Genomic DNA, 18,371 nt, shown 5'->3' with positions numbered 1-18,371 from the left:
TACGGTTATCACTCATGTATCCACAATGTATCGTAATAGTGCCAATAATTAGAAAAATACTGTACAGAAAAATTTAAAATCCATTTCAGAGCTATTTATTACTTGCTTAACTGAGAGCGAAACCAAACTGAATGTCGATTTGGTTATTTTGTGGATTAAATACCATTGCTTCGAAGATTAATATTCAAAATCAAAACGGAGAACTACGAGTATAGCTATATCAGTATTCTCAAAGGGGTGTTGGAAATTAGCCCCCAAGAAATAAGACCCCAAAAATAAAAATGAAATAAGGCCCCAAAATTGTTGGAGTTATTATACGCTTGCACAGGGTATTATGATTTCAGTCAGAAGTTTGCAACGCAGTGAAGGAGACGTTTCCGACCCCATAAAGAATATATATTCTTAGACGAGTCGATCTAGCCATGTCCGTCTGTCCTTCTGTTTTTTTCGAAAACTATTCTCCCAGTATTAAAGCTATCGGGCTAAGATTTTTCCAAAAGTCTTCTTTCTTTTGAAGGTAGTATATATGTCGGAACGAGACGAATCGGACAATTATATCATATAGATCCCATACGAATAATGTGGAAAAAAATGTAAATAAATTATAGCTTGGGTGTTCTTTAACATATAACATTCTACTTTTGGAAATACCATTTTTATCTAATTCTGAATTTCGAAATAAATTTTATCAAAATCGAACTACTATATCATATAGCTGCCATAGGAGGGATCAGAAATAGAAATAATGGGAAATTGTAAATTAATAGGAATTATCTGCAAGGGTATATAAGATTCGGCTGGTCAAAGCTAGCTTCTTTTCTTGTTTTTTTTTTTTTAATAAAAAATCACAGTACCGAAAATTGCAACCTCCATTTTAGAGCTATTTATTACTTGCTTAACTGAGAGCGAAACAAAACTGAATCTCGAGTTTGTTATTTCCCTCGAAGATTAACATTCAATATCAATAGCAGAGAACTGTTGCTATATCAGTATTCCCAAAGGACACACTTTGGATTGTTGATTTTATTGTGCTGAATGAATTTCGATTATAATATACATTTTTGTAAAGCTCATTCTATGATTAATTAAACGACAGACTTAAAGAATGGTTTCGATTTCATAAGGGCTTATAGATTGTGGTATATTATTTATGTGGATACATTTTTGTTTAAAATAAATTTAATAATGTGTCGCCGTCGTTTTATTGAATTTGGTTGACATAGTAGACACTACAACCTAGTATTTCCTTGGCGAGTCTTCCTTAGTTCTATAGCCCGGTTAAGACCTGTAGAGATCAAGCAAGCGAATTAATTAAATAAGCAAATATTAAAAATATGAGAACGATAATCACAGTTAATAGGTAATTTGTTAGGTTACTTTTAAGGTAATCACCTGATTGGCAGCTCCCACCAAGGTATTGTGGATTTTTTAATTTAATACTGAAAGAGCAATACAGTTATCAAGTCGCTTGGATGTTTTGTTTCTATTAATTACAACTAACCTTTCCATGAGCATTTCTATGGTGCTACGTTTACAGATAAGCAGAATGAAAATGAAAATACCAAAACAGGCGCGATAGACATTTTTGAAGAATTTAAACCAACCACGTACGACGTTTCCAGTACAAAAGGCAATCCCCCCAAGAACTGAATAGAGTAGCAAAGACACGCCTGTCATGAAAGACATTCGCAGAAAGATTATATAGCTGTTTTAAAAAAAAGAGTTAAGCTTTATTCTGGGTTATCGAACAATGAAAATTTGGACTTACGCTTCAGTGTTGAAACTAAAACAGGTCGTTGTGGTCTCCTTCTGTGGCTCAAACTTCTTCAGTTCTTTCTTTACTTTTCGAATGTTATTGACAGTCAGGATAAACATTATCAAACTGAAGATACTCAGGATCAGCCACCATAAAAAATAGAGCAAATCTGGTACAGGGTTAGTTTAGAAATTTAATTGAAGGTATAAGTGAAAATGGTTTTAAAAGATTATATTTTACACAATTCCAACTTCCAAAACTGTAATTAGTGTAAAAAGCAAAAAGTTAGTTTTTCGGAAAAAAAACAATAAAAAATCTTTTTCTTCTCTTTCACAATTTGTGTTGTCAACTGTTCGTACATGTTATACTTACGAATAATCTCCTTATAACCTAATGTCTCCATGAAAATTACAAGTACTGTACCGCTAGCAGCCAAGAACCAGCCAATAGTACTGTAGATTAAAAATTGATGGTGATGTTCCTCGCTCCTGAGCGGTTTGAAGAGTTGCCACAAGTGATAGCTAATCACAGAGACCCAGTTAAGGTAAGCGAATGTGAAAAATGTCCAACCGCGTGCTGCAAATGACAAAAATGTAATAGGACGTAATTCATCTTAAAAGTAATTAACTGACATAATATCAAAAAACCTATGGATGGCAACGGTAAACTCCAATCTACTACAATAAAATAAATGTGCTCGAAGAGCATGCTGAATATGCTGCTGATAATGCACTTTCCAAGTGTATTTCGAAGTGTCTTTACGTATAAATAAACCGCTATAGTAAGAATATAACCAACCAGCGATAAAACCTGGCACACAACTGAAACAGAAAAAAAAAATTAGTACGGGAAAGTTTTCCTCTCGCAAAATTTTTTTTTTAAATTTATTATAATAATTATTATACCGATACTTGCTAATTCATACTCCGAAACCGAGTTTTGTACTTCTGCCATAACTGAGAGCTCAGAGCCGAATGATCCTCGAATTGGTAATTTTGAAGAATAAATGCCATTGCTTCGAGGTCAGACATTTTAAAACAGCGGTCGGCAGCGTCCTATTTAGTGAGCATAGGAAATTGTTCTGCTCGAGCGCTGCCTCCACGTATACTGTAGAACAGCGGTCTGCGCACACACACTGTTAAGCCGCCCCGTACAATTTACTCACACAAATATAAAACAAAATGTAATTGTATGAGTGTGCCGACCGCTGTTTTAAAACCACAGGAGAGAACTGAACCGTTAACAGTATTCCCAAATAACATAATTTAATCGTTGTTTGTACAAAAATTAGCCAAAATAACGTTCTTTAGGGACCTATTTCCTGTGGGCTTTTTTTTAATACAACACAGAGAGAATTATTTAAGTCATTTTTACTTAACTTGAGTACTTTTGTACTATGAGAAGAAAGAATTTTTTTAAATCGGGTACCCAATTTTCTCATTCCATTTTTAATCAATATACTCAAACTTATATTTAAAATCAGTTCATCCTGTAATCGAGAATACAAATACTCTATTTGATTGTTAATTTAAACCAATTTCAAATTTTAAGAAAGTTAATTTAAATTGCGAATAAGGATTTTTTATATTTGGATTTTTGTTTTTTTTTGCCTTGATTAAGCTATGAAGTTGGTTATTCTCTTCAGAATCAATTATGAAATTGATTTCCAGATGGGCGGTTGTCAAGTTCTGAGCCTCAGCAAGTACACTTTTAAGCAGTGGCTCAAGACCATCGATACGATTCAACCGACTGTTTAAGACACTACAACCTAGTTTGTTCTTGTCGGGTCTTCTTTAATTCTGTAGCCCGGCTTAGACCTGTGGAGATCAATGATGTAAAGCAAGTGAATTAATGAGAATGTTTTACAAAATTTAAGCTGAAAAAGGAAGCAAAGTTGTTTTTTTTAATAAAATCACCTGTTTTTCTGGTTCCGCCACGGTTTTTTTGTTTTTTTAAGTAAATGCTGGAGGGGAAAGACAGTTGTCAGGTCGTTTAAACGTTTGTTTTAATCAAATATAACCTACCTATCCATGAGCAGTTTTATAGTGATACGGTTACAAATAAGCAGAATAAACACGAAAATACCATGACAAGAGCCATAGACTTCCTTGAGAAATTCAAACCAATCCCCTCGTATTCTTCCTCTATAAGTGTCAATTGCCAAAATAACGGTAAAAACCATCCAAGTTACGTCTATCATGAAGGACATTCGCAGAAAGATTTTATAACTGTATTTGGAAATCGAGTTAACGTTTTTTCTTGGTTATCGATAAAAAAAATTGGTCTTACTTTTGAGTGTCGAAATTGGGGCTGGTCTGTTGCTCAAACTTCGTCAGTTCTCTCTTCATTTTCCAAATGTTAATGACAGTCAGGATAAGCAGGATAAAGTTGAAGATACTCGGGATCACCCACCATAAAAACCAAAAAACCACTACACTTTGGGGACTGTGACCTGTTATTAATTAATAATTTTAATTAATTTAATTAATAATTAATAATTTCAAAACAAAAGCATCTTTTTAGTGTTTCGAAACATTTTTAAAATTACCTGTAGTTATTAGAAAACTTAGGTCATCCATTAAAATTTCAAATACTGTACTTCCAGCAGCCGTGAACCAGACGATAGCACTGTAGATTAGAAATTGATAGCGATGTTCTTCTCCCTTGATCGGTTTGAAGACTCGCCACAAGTGATGGCTGATCACAGAGAGCCAGACAATGTAAGCGATTTTGAAGAACGTACAACAGCGTACTGCAAATGATAATAATGTTATAAGACGAAACTCATCTCAAGGGAAATTAACTAACATATTATCAAAGTTCCCAATAAAGGCATTGGGAAATTGAAGAATATTTTAATACCAATAATGTCGTCAATGACCATGCTAAATAGGCTGCTGATAATGCACTTGCCAAGCGTATTCTTGAGCTTCTTTACTTTTAAATAGACCGCGATAGTAAGAATATGGCAAACCAGCGATATAACCCGGAACAGAACTAAAAAACAGAAAAAAAGTGAAAACGGGGAAGTTTTCTCCCGAAATACCACATGACATCTTTATGTATGAATCCACAATATATCAGGATATTTTATTCCTTGATTTTGAATAATCACAGTACCGATAATTGCAGCTGGAGCGTGCATTGCAGAGCTATGTACTTTATCTGAGAGCTAAGAGCCGAATGAACCTTGAATTGGGTTTTTCGTTCAATAAATTCTGAGGATCAACATTTTGAAGCAACAGTAAAGAACTGAACCGATAACAGTATTCCCAAATAACACAACTTAATCGTTGTTGGAGATTTATTGTTATTATATCGAGTGCCTCGACTATTAGATACCCGTTTCTGAGCTAACCAACATTAAAACGGGAGTCATTGGTTCCACCTGCCATCTAGCGGAAGGCATCGGAACCGCTGACCACGCAAGGCAGAAATTGTAGCGTGAAGGGCGTTTGTGGGCGTTAGAGTGGGCGTGGCAAACTTTTTTTAAGGCAACAGATGGGTATTGACGAAACAAATATATTTCAGTTAAAATTTTAGTTTTCGTGGCAGTTTATGGTGAATGCTTTATAGGGTCGGAAACGCGTCCTTCTACCTCTTACATAATTTTTTCCAAGTACAATATACCGTTTTACTCTATAAAACTTTAAATACCCACATGAAATCACAAAAAAACAAGAGAGAATGAAGAAGGTTAGAAGGTGTCCCGACTATTTAATTCCCGTCACTCAGCTAAAGGGAGTGCGAACGCTGTACTCGGGCTCGTGTCCCGACTATAATCGTAGCTCAGCTAAAGGGAGTGCGAGGGAGATAGATATATGTAGATATTTTGATTGCGTATAACTTTTTAATGAATGGTCCGATTTGAAAAATATCTTCTACATTTCGATAGGTATAAATGTACACAACAAAATTGCATTTATACTTCTCGGAAATCTTTAAAGATGTGGGCGCAGGACACATTTTAAAATCGTTATTGGGCGATTGTGGGCGTTAGAGGGGGCGTGGCGCTCGGCTGAAATAAACTTGCGCTGCGTAGGAGGCCCAAGAATATGTGTGGAAAATCCCAACCTTCCAGCTTTTGTAGTTTCCGAGATCTCAGCGTTCATACAGACAGACACACGGACATAGCTAGATCGACTCGGCTAGTGACCCTGATCAAGAATATATATACTTTATGGCGTCGGAAACGCTTCCTTCTAGCTGTTACATACTTTTGCACAATACAATATACTCTTTTACTCTACGAGTAACGGGTATAATCAGCTCCAAATCCCTGTGCACCCATTAAAATTTCTTAAAAAATTTTGAATAACTCATAATAGTCATAAATAAAGCACAAGGGAGTACAAAATTAAACATATTCAACAACATTCAACATTTAGGTTAAATGTCAACCAAATCTAAAATCTGATTGTTAATTGAAACTTATGTATATTTGAATTTTCAGAAATGAGTGCAATAAAAAAATTATAGGCATTTAACAAAAATATTTTAAAAAATCCAAATATTTAGTTTCTTGAAATATTAAAACAATATTAAATATTTAAATATAAAATGTATAGCAATGTTCAAATATTAATATTTTACCTTTTTAAAAATAATTTTAGCTTTTGATACAACATTTGTATAATTAGGCTGGGTTTCTTAAGTGTCTTTCCCGAATGCTGGAAAAACAGTTATAAGATTCCCATAATGTTGGTTTCAATCATATAGAACTTACCTTTCCTTAAGCAGTTTTATGGTGCTCCGCTTACAGATGACAAGAATAAAAATTAAAATACCAAAACAGAGATGGCCATTTAGCAAGACAACAAACAATTTCTCGCGGTATTTGCTTGTTAAAATATCAATAGCCACAATAATTGCACAAAGTATCCAAGTATCGCAGAAAGATTATATAGCTATGTGTAGAAAACGAGTCATGGTTCATTCTTAGCTATCGAATAAAAAAAAACTGTACTTAAGCTTCAGTGTCAAAATTAATGCAGGACGTTGTGGTTTCTCTCCTTTGCTTAAACCTTTTAATTTCTTTCTTTACTTTGGAAATGTTAGTGGCAGTCAGTATAAACATTATAAAATTGAAGATGCTCAGGATCAGCCAACCAAAAAGATAGAACAGTACTGGCACAGTGTTTGAAACAATCATAATTAATGATTATTTTGTATCTTCTTCATTTTGTAAACTTACACGTCGTCCCCCACACACGCTGACCATCCAAAAAAGCTAACAATTTAATGGCGCTAGCAGCCGTGAACCACACAATAGCACTGTAGGCTAGAAATTGATTGCGATGTTCATCGCTCTTGAGCGGTTTGAAGACTTGCCACAAGTGATAGCTGATCACAGAGATCCAGATAAAGTACGAGAACATGAAGAAAGACAGAGTGGTGACTGAAAAGGATAAATCGTTATAAAGTGTTCTTAGTCCTAAGATTATTTAACTAACATAGCTCGATAAAAAATCCCAGAGATTTATTGTACAAACTTATGTTCTCCAATCAGCGACTTCCTGTGGGCACCATCATTTATTTATAAAAAAATTTAAATTAACTTTATCAAACAAAACAAAAATGCATCGTCAAATCCCTGCACACTCTTTAAATTTACTTACACAATTTTAAATAATTCCCATAAATGAGAAACAAGGGTACTGCAAATTAGTTAACATTTATTAATCGACCAAATAATTAATTCTTAAGACTTAGAAAAGAATTAATATAGAGTATTCGTATTTTTTGATATTCAACAGTCTTTTTTTTTAATCTTAGAATGCCTTGAATTGTTTACTAAATATTTTTTCACACAGAGACGTTCTCTCCTTTAAAATCAATCATGAATTTCGCTTTAAATAAGAGTGTCCAAAAGGGCGGTTGTCAAGTTCTGGGCCTTAACAAGTACAGTATACAACAGTGGCTGAAGACTATCGATACGATCATTTACGATGGAGATGGTGTCCTGTGGAACCACGATAAAGTCCTTGAAAAGGCGCCAGAAACCTTCAACGCTCTTCGTGCGATGGGAAAAGAAGCCTTTATTTGCACTAATAACTCGGTGAGTTCGGTGGCGGGAATCTTCAGGAAGGCACAGGAAATGGGTTTTCTGGTGGCCCAGAATGAGATCTTATCCTCAGCCCAGACTTTAGCCAGATTTATGAAGGAAAAGCGATTCAAAAAGAAAGCTTTTGTGGTGGGTGGTCAGGGAATCGTCGATGAACTCAAGTTGGTGGGCATCGAATCGCTGCCGTTAGAAGAATCCTCTTTGCAGAATATCTCGATGCCAGAAGACATCCTCAATTTCTTTTTGGATCCCGAAGTGGGTGCCGTGGTGGTGGGAAGTGATGATGACTTCAATGCCATCAAATTGACAAAAGCCAGTTGCTATCTTAAGGATCCCGAGGTCATGTTTGTGGCCACCAGCCGTGATATGTCCTTTCCGGCGGCTCCTGGACGAATGGTTCCCCGATCCGGAGTCATGGTGGCCGCCATTCAGGCAGCCACTCAACGGATGCCCTTCACCTGTGGCAAACCCAATCCCTATATGTGCATCGATCTGATGCGACAGGGACTAATTCAGCCGGAGAGGACTTTAATTGTGGGAGATACGTGAGTTTTATATCTTGTAAATATATATTTTATATATATGTATATAAGCATAATAATTTAAGCAACAATTCATATAACATTTAATTAAAGTCTGTATATGAAATATAGTTTAAAGTATCTATTAGTGATTTAATCGACGAATATTTATTAATTTTTTACTTTACGGATATAATTTATATTTTAATTATTATAAGTTTTTTTATTTTACAATTGTATTATTATTAGACTTTTTAGTTTAAAAGTCTCTTAAAGCTTATAAGTTAAGTTAGAAATTAAATTTTTACATTTTATTTTCTATCTATTTTGAACAGCATGCAGACAGATATTCTCTTTGGCTACAATTGCGGCTTTCAAACTCTGTTGGTGGGCAGTGGGGTCAATAGCTATCAGGATGCCATCGAGGCGCAGGCATCCAAGGTTCCCTCACTTTATCAGCAAGTTCCCGATCTATTTGTGCCGAAACTTTCCAACCTTTTACCCTTTCTATCATCTCGAAATAGATAAGTTGTAATTTATTGCATGTTAAGTAAACTAAGGGTATATTAAACCGCCAAAAAAGAAATGTGTTAATCTTTTTAAAGGGTTTCTCATTGTTTTCATATTTTTAAATGTTGTTGTAGTAAGTACTTTGACTTGATCAAAGCTTCTTCTAGCTTTTACTCAACATTCAGATTTGGAAACAATACACAAGATCCCTTTGGTGAGCTATGTTCAAGCAAACCTGCACCGACCTGACCAAGCTGCCGAAGCAACGGGTTCGCCAATGGCTGTCCTCCATCGAATCGGTGATCTGCGATGCGGACGGAGTGCTTTGGCACTTTTCCAAGTCTCTCGATGGGGCAATTGATACCTTCAACCAGTTGAACAGCTCCGGCCGAAAGACCTTTATTATTTCGAACAACTCGGAGCTTTCGCGAATGGAAATGGCCAAGAAGGCAAAGGATTTTGGCTATGGTATCGAGAAAGAAAATATCCTGACTTCGGCCTATTCGGTCGCCAATTTCCTGGCCACCAAGAAGTTCCAGAAGAAGGCGTTCGTCATGGGCGAAAGGGGAATCCATCACGAGTTGGAGGAGTGTGGCATATGTTCGATGAAGGTATCAGAGACGCTGCAGAAACCGATTCATGAGTTCGTGGCTGAATTAAAACAGGATCCCGATGTTGGGGCAGTGGTTGTGGGTCGCGATGAGGGCTTCAACATGGCCAAGTTGGTGCGGGCTGGCACCTATTTGCTGAATCACGAGATAATATTTCTGGGCACTTGCCTGGATGCCGCCTATCCGATTGGCAATAATCGAGTGATGATTGGCGCCGGTGCCACCTTGGCGGCCATGAAGGTCCTTACTGGACGAAAGCCACTGGTCACGGGAAAACCCAATCCCTGGATGGCGGCTCCACTCCTGCAAGCCGGTCTTATCAAACCGGAAAGCACCTTGATGGTGGGCGACACGTAAGTTATTATAAAAATTATTGGTAAAGGGAAGAAATCCTAAAGAAGAGGACATCACCATTACCTTCCCTATCAAATTGCTATCAAATCTTGTCATCAGTAGTTGTTTTCTGACAATATCTGTTCGAGGAAGAAAATAAAATTTATAGTAAAATTTGAAATTACAATGGTAAATTTATTACATATTAATTTTACCATTAAATAATAAAAGTTTTTTGTTAAAAAATTATATTTCTTCGATTTGCTCTCTTTGTAAATTTATGAAACCCATAATTTTTATAATCCAACTATTTTTATTCCTAATATATTATTGATTAGACTGGATACGGATATCCACTTCTCTGCGAACTGTGGCTTCCAGTCCCTGATGGTCGGCAGTGGTGTCAACACCCTGAAGGAGGTGCACAAGATCATCGAGGAGGGCGATCCAAAGAAGAAAGTCCTCATTCCGGACACCTACCTTCCCAGCTTTGGCCACTTGCTGGAGTTCCTCTGCTAGACCGCATACAAATTGTAAATTATCATTGCCCAACGATTTCTGCATAAAATCAATACCACAAAAGGCCCACAGCCTGCCTTCAATGTCACCCACAAATCTCGGGGCCCATCCTTTCCTTTCCTTTTGTCGGGTTGTCGCTGGTCCCTTGTCAAAAGTCGAAAACTTGCAGTCCCAACAACAGTAACAACAAAAGCAGCAACCACAACAGAAAAACGGAAAATATCCACGGTGTGTTCGTCACTTCATCGACATCGTCGTCGTCGAGCGTGACCGACAGATGCCGATGCCGTCTGGGATGCTGCTCCTCATCACCCGGAATCTCTTCTTTTCAGTAACTGCACTGTGAAAAAGTGAAAGAAATATTTAACAAAAAAAAAAAATGTAAATCAAATTTGTATCATTAAATTATAATATTTCCATTGTAAAAAATCGTTATCTTAAGTTTCTTTTTAAAATTTATGTTTTTATTATTCACAATAAATTCAATATTTATTACAAATTGCATTATTTTGAGACCTTAACCTACAAAAAGTACTAAAAAGCATACTTGTTTTTGTAGCAAAACCGGGAACTTTGAAATTCAATTTCCAGAGAACCATGGCCAAGTTCTTTTTGCACGTAAGTTCTTCAGAAATCGCGCTCCGTCGAGGATAATTTTTTCGCGAATTTCGTGGTTGAGTTTGCTAATCTAGAGTATTACCTAAATTTTATATATATTTATATTTTCTTGACACATTTAAAAAATAAAATTTTTAAGATATATTAAAATATTTAGATATTGTTTTAATTTTTTCTGTGCACCTTCTGTCAACTGCCAGTCGAAATGGCTGCCATGGACACGCCTCTGGGTGTGTTTAAAACGCTTTTCGCCGCCAGACATTTTCTGGAGCCGCATATAAAATATATGGCCCACAAAACGTGTGGCATACTTAGCGGCGTCGCCAAGTGTGTTTTTGCAATCTGTTGTCCTTTTTCTTTTTTCCTTGGTCCTTTCTGCGGGGTCGCGATAGGTGTCAGTTCAGCATGTTTCCAAGTTATTGAATGTCACAATTTGTAAATATTGTCTATTTATATTCGCCTATTTGTGTGTTTTCAGCTGTTCTTTGTGAGTCAATGGGAAAATAATGTGCGAGTCATGTCGAGTGGGCATTGTATTTTCCATGGTGTTTTCCTATTGGATTTCCTGGAATTTAAAGGCGATTTTTGATTGCATTAGAAACTAAATTAGATTTTTAAGCTGATCCCAACTTTTACAAAATTTTCATGACACATTAGTTTCTGACCTATTTGTCATTTTAGATTTCAATTTTACTTATTTTAACCAACAAAAAAAATACAACATTTTTGGCGTCTGAAAATTTAAAGTGCATTTTAAATCCGTTTTAAGTGGTTTTTAAGACAAGGTGGGTGGTTTAAAGATAAAAAACGAATTTGATTTAATATTTTAATATAATTTTCTCAAGTTGGCTGGATCGTGAAATGGGAAGGTTCTTCAAGGCTACGCTTTGAATGAACTGAATAGAAACAAAACGAAGACTGCAGAAAATTTATATTTAATCAAAATTTAAGTGAAACTCTGCTCCAAAATGGAAGTCTTTAGGATTTTGGTTCCTCTTCTGGTTCTGGGTATTACTTTCCCATGTATTTCCGCCGAGGTTTGGCGTACTGGCTACACAGGACTTGGCACAACCCATGAACAGATGGGAATGGTCCATTGGCCCCTGGCGGAGTTCACCCAGTATTTGTCAGTGGTGAACTACTCGGAGACACCGGAAGTCCGAACCGGTGGCATGGAACCCGCCTATAGAATCGGGGAACAAATCTTGAATGGCATTTTCACCGATGATCCACCAATTCCACCGGGTAAGTTTGCATTTAATGAGAGATCCTAAAAAAATAAAAATAAAAAAAATGTAATCTTAAATAAAATAATATTTAATTTTATAAAATACTTAATTTGACAGATTTCGCAGTTCTAAAGGATCCTAAAAAATTTATTATTATCTCTAAAAATATTCAAGGCTATTCCATTTTTTAAAAACAATTTTTAAACCTTTTTATTAGATTTTAAGCATTATAAATAATCTTACTTAGGTTACGTAAAATTGAGAAACGATGACACCTTTGTTTTGGGACCAAAAGTGGAGCAGGAAGAGTGGGATGATTTGTTGAGAAGCTATATGTTGTTTATTTTCTTGGTTATTGTCGTCATGCTCATCATTATTCTTATACCGTGCTTGGGGTAAGTTCTTTTGCTCCAAAATTCTTTATCCACCGATCTTTATCCTTTTTATTAAGTATCTGTTATTGCTGTTTCTGTTGTTGTCGACGGTGCAAACAAGGATGTCCACCATGCGAACAAGATCGAGATGCGCGAAGACGTCTGATTTGCGGAGCCTGTCTGTTTTTACTCATCCTGCCAATTATGTAAGACTATAAATATCTCTAGAAGTTCTTATGAAACTTTTTCAAATGGTTATTTTTCAGCCTGGGCCTCGTCATTGCCTTTTTATCGAATCGAACGCTGGACTTGGGATTGGAGGACACCACGAAGACCATTAAGATGGGCAGCGAGGACACCTGTTCCTTTCTGAGGGATGTTTCTGACCACATCCACCACCTGTTTGTATACAACTTTGAGGAGATGGAAAGACATCTGGTTAATCTGCTAGGAAGTAAGTTTAAATTAAATTAAATTTATTAATACTAAACTTATTTTTTAAACTTTTAATATTAAATTATTAAAAAGTCCTTAAAATAACTAAAATAAAATAATTATTTACATTTATATTAAATATATTTTCTGATTTTCTAAAAGTCATACAATTTTTTTATTACATTTGACAAATTTCATTTATATTATCTTAAATCCTGAACAGAGGCCCATCTACATGTTTTTATGGATTTGAGTGATACATCAGAGGCGAATTCCATGGAGGAACTGGAAAGAATTATGTCTAATACTCCCAAAGCATTAATGCTAATGAAAAAGGTTAATACTCTGGAGAAAGAGATGCGTTTCCTGACTGCCCAATTGAGAGATGGTATTATAATACATTTAATTTATTCTATTTTATTAATATATAATAAATAATTCCATTAACTTTAAATCAGGTTTGCGAGGCGTAAAACGTGAGACAAACTTTGCGGTTGCCGTTCAATGTCGACAGGACGTGTGCGAACGTTTTATGACCAGAAACGATATACAGTTTCTAGACACCTCAACTTGTTTGAATATGGAGGGGGTAAGCTCAGATACTAAGATCCATCTATAAAGTTAATATTTTTCTGGGCTATATTCCAACCTTTCAGCTGCCCGACACCAAAGTCTATGTGGATGCCTTGGAGAAAATCGTTGATGCCAATTTGGCAGAGATTCCCCAGAAGGGTTTGGCTCGCTTGAGGGCAGTTCAGGACAAGATCAAGGCGGAACTAGATCGCGTTTCGCCGCCCATCAGCAGGGATCTCGCTTTGGCCAAGGAAACGTTCAGGGCGCAGGCCAGGTTCATAGCCAATGCCATCGATGCCGTCATCAGCCAGGTTCACTTGGCCACCTTAAATTCCTCTAAATCTTTTGATGATGTTTACGAGAGGTTCAACGAAAGTCGCTCCACACTCAATTTGGTCGTCTGTAGTCTGATTATATTTGTGAGTTGGGTTTTGGTAGTATTTACTGGAATATTTTTATTTATATTTCTTAAAATATTTTAATTTGTATACATTTTTAGGTATTGGTCCTTTTGATATTTGCTCTGCTTTTTGGCTGTCTGGGCACCACTTCTACAGGTCCTATGGGCAATGGTGTTTGTAGCAAAGTAACTGGCTCGTGGTGTTTGTTAATGTAAGTCGAAACAATTAATGGAAAAATAACTAAATATATATAAATAAAGAATTATTTGTTTAATTAATTTAAAAATTTTTAACATTTAACGCAAAAAAAAGAAATGAAATATTTTCAGTAATGTCTTAAAAGTAAATGGGGTTAATTAAAAGTTTATGTTCGGAAAATAAATGGGAAATTAAAAGGAAAAATATTTAGCTTCGTTGGATGTGATCGTTTTCTGTTCTACACGGGGAAATAACCGTTTTAGGCTAGAATTTTAGATAAATAGATTTTAGAATTTTTATAAGTTTAGATTTTTTTTGCGGTTGAAAAAAAACACTGAAAGTTTTTTTTAAAGCATTTTAGATACTCTATTAATTTAAATATTAGTATATACTCTTCAAACTTTATAATTTTCCTTACCTTTCACAGTGCGATTATCCTGTTGTTCTGCATCCTATCGTTCATCTTCCTCGTGGGACTGTTCTACTTCCTCCTCGGAGTGGTGATCTACGAGGGAGCCTGTGCTCCGCTAAGAGATATGTCGAACAACACGATATTCCGCACCATGGAACCCACGGTTGATCTCATGCAGGCAATGCCCCGCGGAGATGGAATGGTAACGCCTCCCCTCAAAGTATCCACGGCCATACAAGCCTGCCGCGAGGATGAGTCCATCTTCAACTATTTGCGGGTAAATGGAATCTACGATGTGGACGATCTGATTCGAGTGCAGATTATCAACAACGATGTGTCGGCGCATAAACAAGTTTTCCGTGGCGATCTCTCAACGGTAACGTTGCTGGAAACCGATGAGAAGGCCTTGCTGAATGATATGCGAAATGAAAAGTTGGCCGACTATCACAGCACCCTCTACTCAAAAATCCTGTGCAATCAGTTTGCGCCGCAGAATTTGAGAACTTTGGCGGAGAGATATGACGATCTATCGGAAACGCTATCGTATAACAGTTTCAAGGAGGCGGTCATCAACTTTAAGATCCAGAGTCTCCATATCAAAGCCTACGTTAAGCATTTTGAGAGCAAGCTGCAGTCGAATTATGCGGAGATAACCAGCCTGCTGAGCAGAATTGATAAGATGATCTTGTACGAAAACTACAACTTTGCCACGAGTATCCATATATTGCTACAGGCAGTCGCCAATTCGGAGGATTTCATCCAGCAACGAGGGGTGCACTTCATCAACACTCTGGGCCAGAATCTCAGCCTGGTGGTCGATGAGCAGGCCGAGGAGTATATCGGCTATCTGATGGCCCAGTGCAACCAGAACGTGGGCCACTGCCGACCCCTCAGCTACATCTACGACCGCAGCATCCAGCTGGTGTGCCGCAGACTGGTCGATCCTATAGTGAGTACTTACTGTACTTGTAAAATCTTAAGTACAAAAATATTAAAGATATAAGAAAATTCGGTCATTAAAAATATATAAAAATCATTTGAAGTTCTTATATAAAGTTATAATGAAGTTATAATAATAAACCTAACATAATTATAATTATATAATAATTAGCAATCTTTACACAATACATTAAAAAAAACAATTTTTAAATAATTCTTAAAAAGTTATGGTAACTGCTATATTTGTACTAATATTTTAAAATTTATATAATAATTTGTAGAATTACTCGATGATTTATGTATTTATATATTTTTTTTATATACCATTTTAAATAGTTTTAATTTTATATTTTATATATAAAATCGTAAGATAATAGTAATATAAAAAGAGCTTTATGATAATTACATACATCTAATCGAATATCCTTGCAGAACGGTTACTGGGTGGGAATCCTGCTGTGTGCCTTTTTCCTGATACCCGTGCTTATCCTGGCCCACTTTCTCATGTGTCTATATACGAAAATAATGATAGTTCCTTTAGTGGCCATTGGTGGTTTTGCAGGGTAAGTTTTATAAGGTTTTACCTAGACTTTTGACTGGGAAAATTGTATTCAACCTATCCAAATAAGCTCTATAAATTTATTTTTCAAAGAAAAGAACATAAAATCTGATACCATCCTTAATATTTCATATTTTAGAGCCCGCAACTGTCCCATTTGTACTGGGGAACCGTATGTACCTCCTCCGATAATATCCTGCGGAGGTGGCCAACAGGCATATTGCGGGTGCCGAATATCCGGGGCCGGAACCAAGGACTTCGAGATGGATTTGCCGGTTGCCCATAAATCCTCGGATAGCCTACTGATTATAACTTCCGACGACGAAACGAATAAGAAAGACGACTAGTAAATTTACAGAGATTTCCAATGTTTATATCGTATATATATTTTACAAAATTCTTGGTACACAAATTTTACCATATTTTACATGTAATAAAATTTTAATTTTTATTGTCCATGAAATATTTTATTGATGTATTTAATAAAACTGCGTGGCACTTATTTGAGTATTCATATTATCTTTTTTGTGTTTTAAAGGGCATTGAGAAGATCACCATATACGCTTTTATTGAGTTAGTAATTTATATTCGATTGTTTTCTTTTGTCGTCGTTGCCGTTTTATTGTCAATTCAAAATGCTGGGCCTTGTTTACAGGGCCACTGTTTGTTTTCTGTTTGCGGCATCTGCCCATCCAATTGTCAACTATCCTGTGAGGGGATGAGATTGCGTTGCCCTGTAATTGAGAGCCGTTCAAAGCTAATTATACGAGTGTTTTTGGGGGAACAGAATCACTATGAAAATATGGGATATATAAGATTTGTAAACCATACATGTATTTTTTTAGATCTATGATGATTTTATTGTTTTATAAATAGTTTAAATCATTCTTAAATTTTCTAAACCCTGTTTTTAATTTTAAAATTTTTAATGATTTAATAGTTTTATATCCTTTAATCATATTTTTAAACTTTTTTAAATCTATTTTTTATTTTTTTTTATCTATAAAAATATTTGATATAATATTTATTATTTTTTTCATAGGTTTTTAATGATTTTATGCCTATCCTTATATTCTTGAGAAATTTCAATCTTTTCCTTGTATAATTTAATCATATTAAAACATTTTTTTCTCAGTTTTTCAGAGTGCGTGGGCTGGTGAAAAAAGTTGGAAATGAAGCGAAATTTCCGTGGTTGGGTTCACTTGGCACTAACGTTCAGATCCCAAGTGTGGATAGCTGTCAGGCTGCCTCCGGCTCCCCACGTCATTGTCGTCATTCCGGCAGGATAAAGTGGGGCCTGGGGAATTTAGTTGTGTATTAAATGGAGAACAAGTGCTCCTTGTTACGCGGGCATCACAATGCCCCTGATGTTCCAGCATTGTTTGCCATTGTCTCCCAACTTTCGTCTCCTTTCGTTTTGAAGTGCGAAGTTTGAAGACTTGAAGAATGAATTCCGGCGAATCACATGGCCAACATTAATTAAATTTTTGACGCTACACAGCTTCGATGTTTCTCGCACAAAAGGCTGCTAATTAATTAGCAAACAGCTTGACAGGGTCAACACTTTGTCATCGATGCCCAGCAAAAAGCCAAAAACTGTTTGTCGTTTGTCAAAGACTCAATTCAAGGTCTCCATCCCTTGAAGGACTGAGGAATAATGATAATCCTTGTAGCATCAAAAACGCATCAAACTGTTTAGGGCGACAAAGTCATCAGCAGGAATATTTACTCGGGGTCGTCGGCGGTTCGTTGGTGTTGACATTATCCGGGCCTGATTTATTATCGCCCAGCGTGCTGACACTTCAGTTGTGTGGTGTGGTGTTGGCCAGGAACAATAGAGTTCCCTAGACGCCTTTGTTTTTGGCAGCGAACAAAAAAAGATTCAAATCGCTAAGCCCGAGGCGTTAAAGTATTTCATGAGGTTTTGTGCCAGGTTTCGCAGATATGCACACCTTTAATTATGTGCTTATTGTTGGAGGACTTACTTTCTCACCGAGCAGGAAGATAAATATTAGGTGAAATATTAACCAAGGTTTCGAAATTATTTGTAACTCAGTCTGGCAGAATGAGAAAATCTAATTAATGATCCCAACAAACAAGTGATTTAATTAATACCTGATGAGTTTATATATTCAAAGTGTAACTTAATAATTCAGTTATGAAATAAGTAAACTACAAAATAAACGTTTTTATAATGAAAATGTAATTATTAAATTATATGTTCCTTTGACCATTTAATTTGACATTAATATACTGTATTTTTTATGTTTTTTATTTGACAATTAAAATATTTAATTACACTTTGAATAATTAAACTTT

At 35.9% G+C, this 18,371-nt stretch overlaps 4 protein-coding genes across 6 annotated transcripts; 3 read left to right on the top strand and 1 right to left on the bottom strand.

Moving 5' to 3' along the window:
* Positions 1-1,121: 1,121 nt before the first annotated feature.
* On the bottom strand, positions 1,122-3,715 carry LOC138913170 (probable G-protein coupled receptor Mth-like 12). The gene is made up of 6 exons (XM_070215801.1): positions 3,673-3,715; positions 2,129-2,332; positions 1,769-1,925; positions 1,502-1,705; positions 1,393-1,439; positions 1,122-1,285 (listed from the first exon to the last, which is right to left on the bottom strand). Exons 2-6 carry the CDS (start codon positions 2,157-2,159, stop codon positions 1,230-1,232), a joined length of 495 nt encoding a protein of 164 aa, XP_070071902.1. The 5' UTR covers positions 2,160-2,332; positions 3,673-3,715; the 3' UTR covers positions 1,122-1,229.
* LOC108059915 (glycerol-3-phosphate phosphatase) lies at positions 2,159-8,927 on the top strand. The gene is made up of 3 exons (XM_017145378.3): positions 2,159-2,300; positions 7,570-8,365; positions 8,677-8,927. The coding sequence occupies exons 2-3, from the start codon at positions 7,596-7,598 to the stop codon at positions 8,867-8,869; spliced, it is 963 nt and encodes a 320-aa protein (XP_017000867.2). The 5' UTR covers positions 2,159-2,300; positions 7,570-7,595; the 3' UTR covers positions 8,870-8,927.
* An 88-nt stretch (positions 8,928-9,015) lies between these two features.
* On the top strand, positions 9,016-10,803 carry LOC108059907 (chronophin). Of its 3 annotated transcripts, none has more exons than XM_070215549.1 (3): positions 9,016-9,815; positions 10,134-10,328; positions 10,387-10,803. In XM_070215549.1, the coding sequence occupies exons 1-2, from the start codon at positions 9,073-9,075 to the stop codon at positions 10,312-10,314; spliced, it is 924 nt and encodes a 307-aa protein (XP_070071650.1). In that variant the 5' UTR covers positions 9,016-9,072; the 3' UTR covers positions 10,315-10,328; positions 10,387-10,803. The 3 variants fall into 3 exon arrangements, with proteins under 3 accessions (XP_070071650.1, XP_070071651.1, XP_017000859.2); XM_070215550.1 differs by having other exon boundaries at positions 10,379-10,803; XM_017145370.3 differs by having other exon boundaries at positions 10,134-10,803.
* A 760-nt stretch (positions 10,804-11,563) lies between these two features.
* On the top strand, positions 11,564-16,515 carry LOC108059905 (prominin-like protein). Its single transcript, XM_017145369.3, has 12 exons — positions 11,564-11,717; positions 11,778-12,177; positions 12,409-12,556; positions 12,613-12,741; positions 12,802-12,989; positions 13,194-13,358; positions 13,429-13,559; positions 13,627-13,962; positions 14,043-14,155; positions 14,570-15,503; positions 15,926-16,056; positions 16,192-16,515. Exons 2-12 carry the CDS (start codon positions 11,901-11,903, stop codon positions 16,397-16,399), a joined length of 2,760 nt encoding a protein of 919 aa, XP_017000858.2. The 5' UTR covers positions 11,564-11,717; positions 11,778-11,900; the 3' UTR covers positions 16,400-16,515.
* Positions 16,516-18,371: the final 1,856 nt, after the last annotated feature.

This window comes from Drosophila takahashii, chromosome 3L, assembly GCF_030179915.1.
Source record: "Drosophila takahashii strain IR98-3 E-12201 chromosome 3L, DtakHiC1v2, whole genome shotgun sequence".
Taxonomy (NCBI): domain Eukaryota; kingdom Metazoa; phylum Arthropoda; class Insecta; order Diptera; family Drosophilidae; genus Drosophila; species Drosophila takahashii.
The sequence above is the reverse complement of the archived record's forward strand: the minus strand, read 5'-3'. Positions and strand labels throughout refer to the sequence as shown.

What these genes read in the sequence shown, in the direction of transcription:
- LOC138913170 (XM_070215801.1), bottom strand. Translation starts at nt 2,159, where the DNA reads ATGGAGACATTAGGTTATAAGGAGATTATTC. An exon ending in TTTAGTTTCAACACTGAAGC is followed by an intron (nt 1,706 to 1,768) that starts GTAAGTCCAAAT and finishes TTTTTAAAACAG; the next exon opens with CTATATAATCTTTCTGCGAA. An exon ending in ATAGAAATGCTCATGGAAAG is followed by an intron (nt 1,440 to 1,501) that starts GTTAGTTGTAAT and finishes TTGCTCTTTCAG; the next exon opens with TATTAAATTAAAAAATCCAC.
- LOC108059907 (XM_070215549.1), top strand. Translation starts at nt 9,073, where the DNA reads ATGTTCAAGCAAACCTGCACCGACCTGACCAAGCTGCCGAAGCAACGG. An exon ending in ACCTTGATGGTGGGCGACAC is followed by an intron (nt 9,816 to 10,133) that starts GTAAGTTATTAT and finishes ATTATTGATTAG; the next exon opens with ACTGGATACGGATATCCACT.
- LOC108059915 (XM_017145378.3), top strand. Translation starts at nt 7,596, where the DNA reads ATGAATTTCGCTTTAAATAAGAGTGTCCAAAAGGGCGGTTGTCAAGTT. An exon ending in ACTTTAATTGTGGGAGATAC is followed by an intron (nt 8,366 to 8,676) that starts GTGAGTTTTATA and finishes TATTTTGAACAG; the next exon opens with CATGCAGACAGATATTCTCT.
- LOC108059905 (XM_017145369.3), top strand. Translation starts at nt 11,901, where the DNA reads ATGGAAGTCTTTAGGATTTTGGTTCCTCTTCTGGTTCTGGGTATTACT. An exon ending in TCTGGTTAATCTGCTAGGAA is followed by an intron (nt 12,990 to 13,193) that starts GTAAGTTTAAAT and finishes AATCCTGAACAG; the next exon opens with AGGCCCATCTACATGTTTTT. An exon ending in GCAGACTGGTCGATCCTATA is followed by an intron (nt 15,504 to 15,925) that starts GTGAGTACTTAC and finishes ATATCCTTGCAG; the next exon opens with AACGGTTACTGGGTGGGAAT.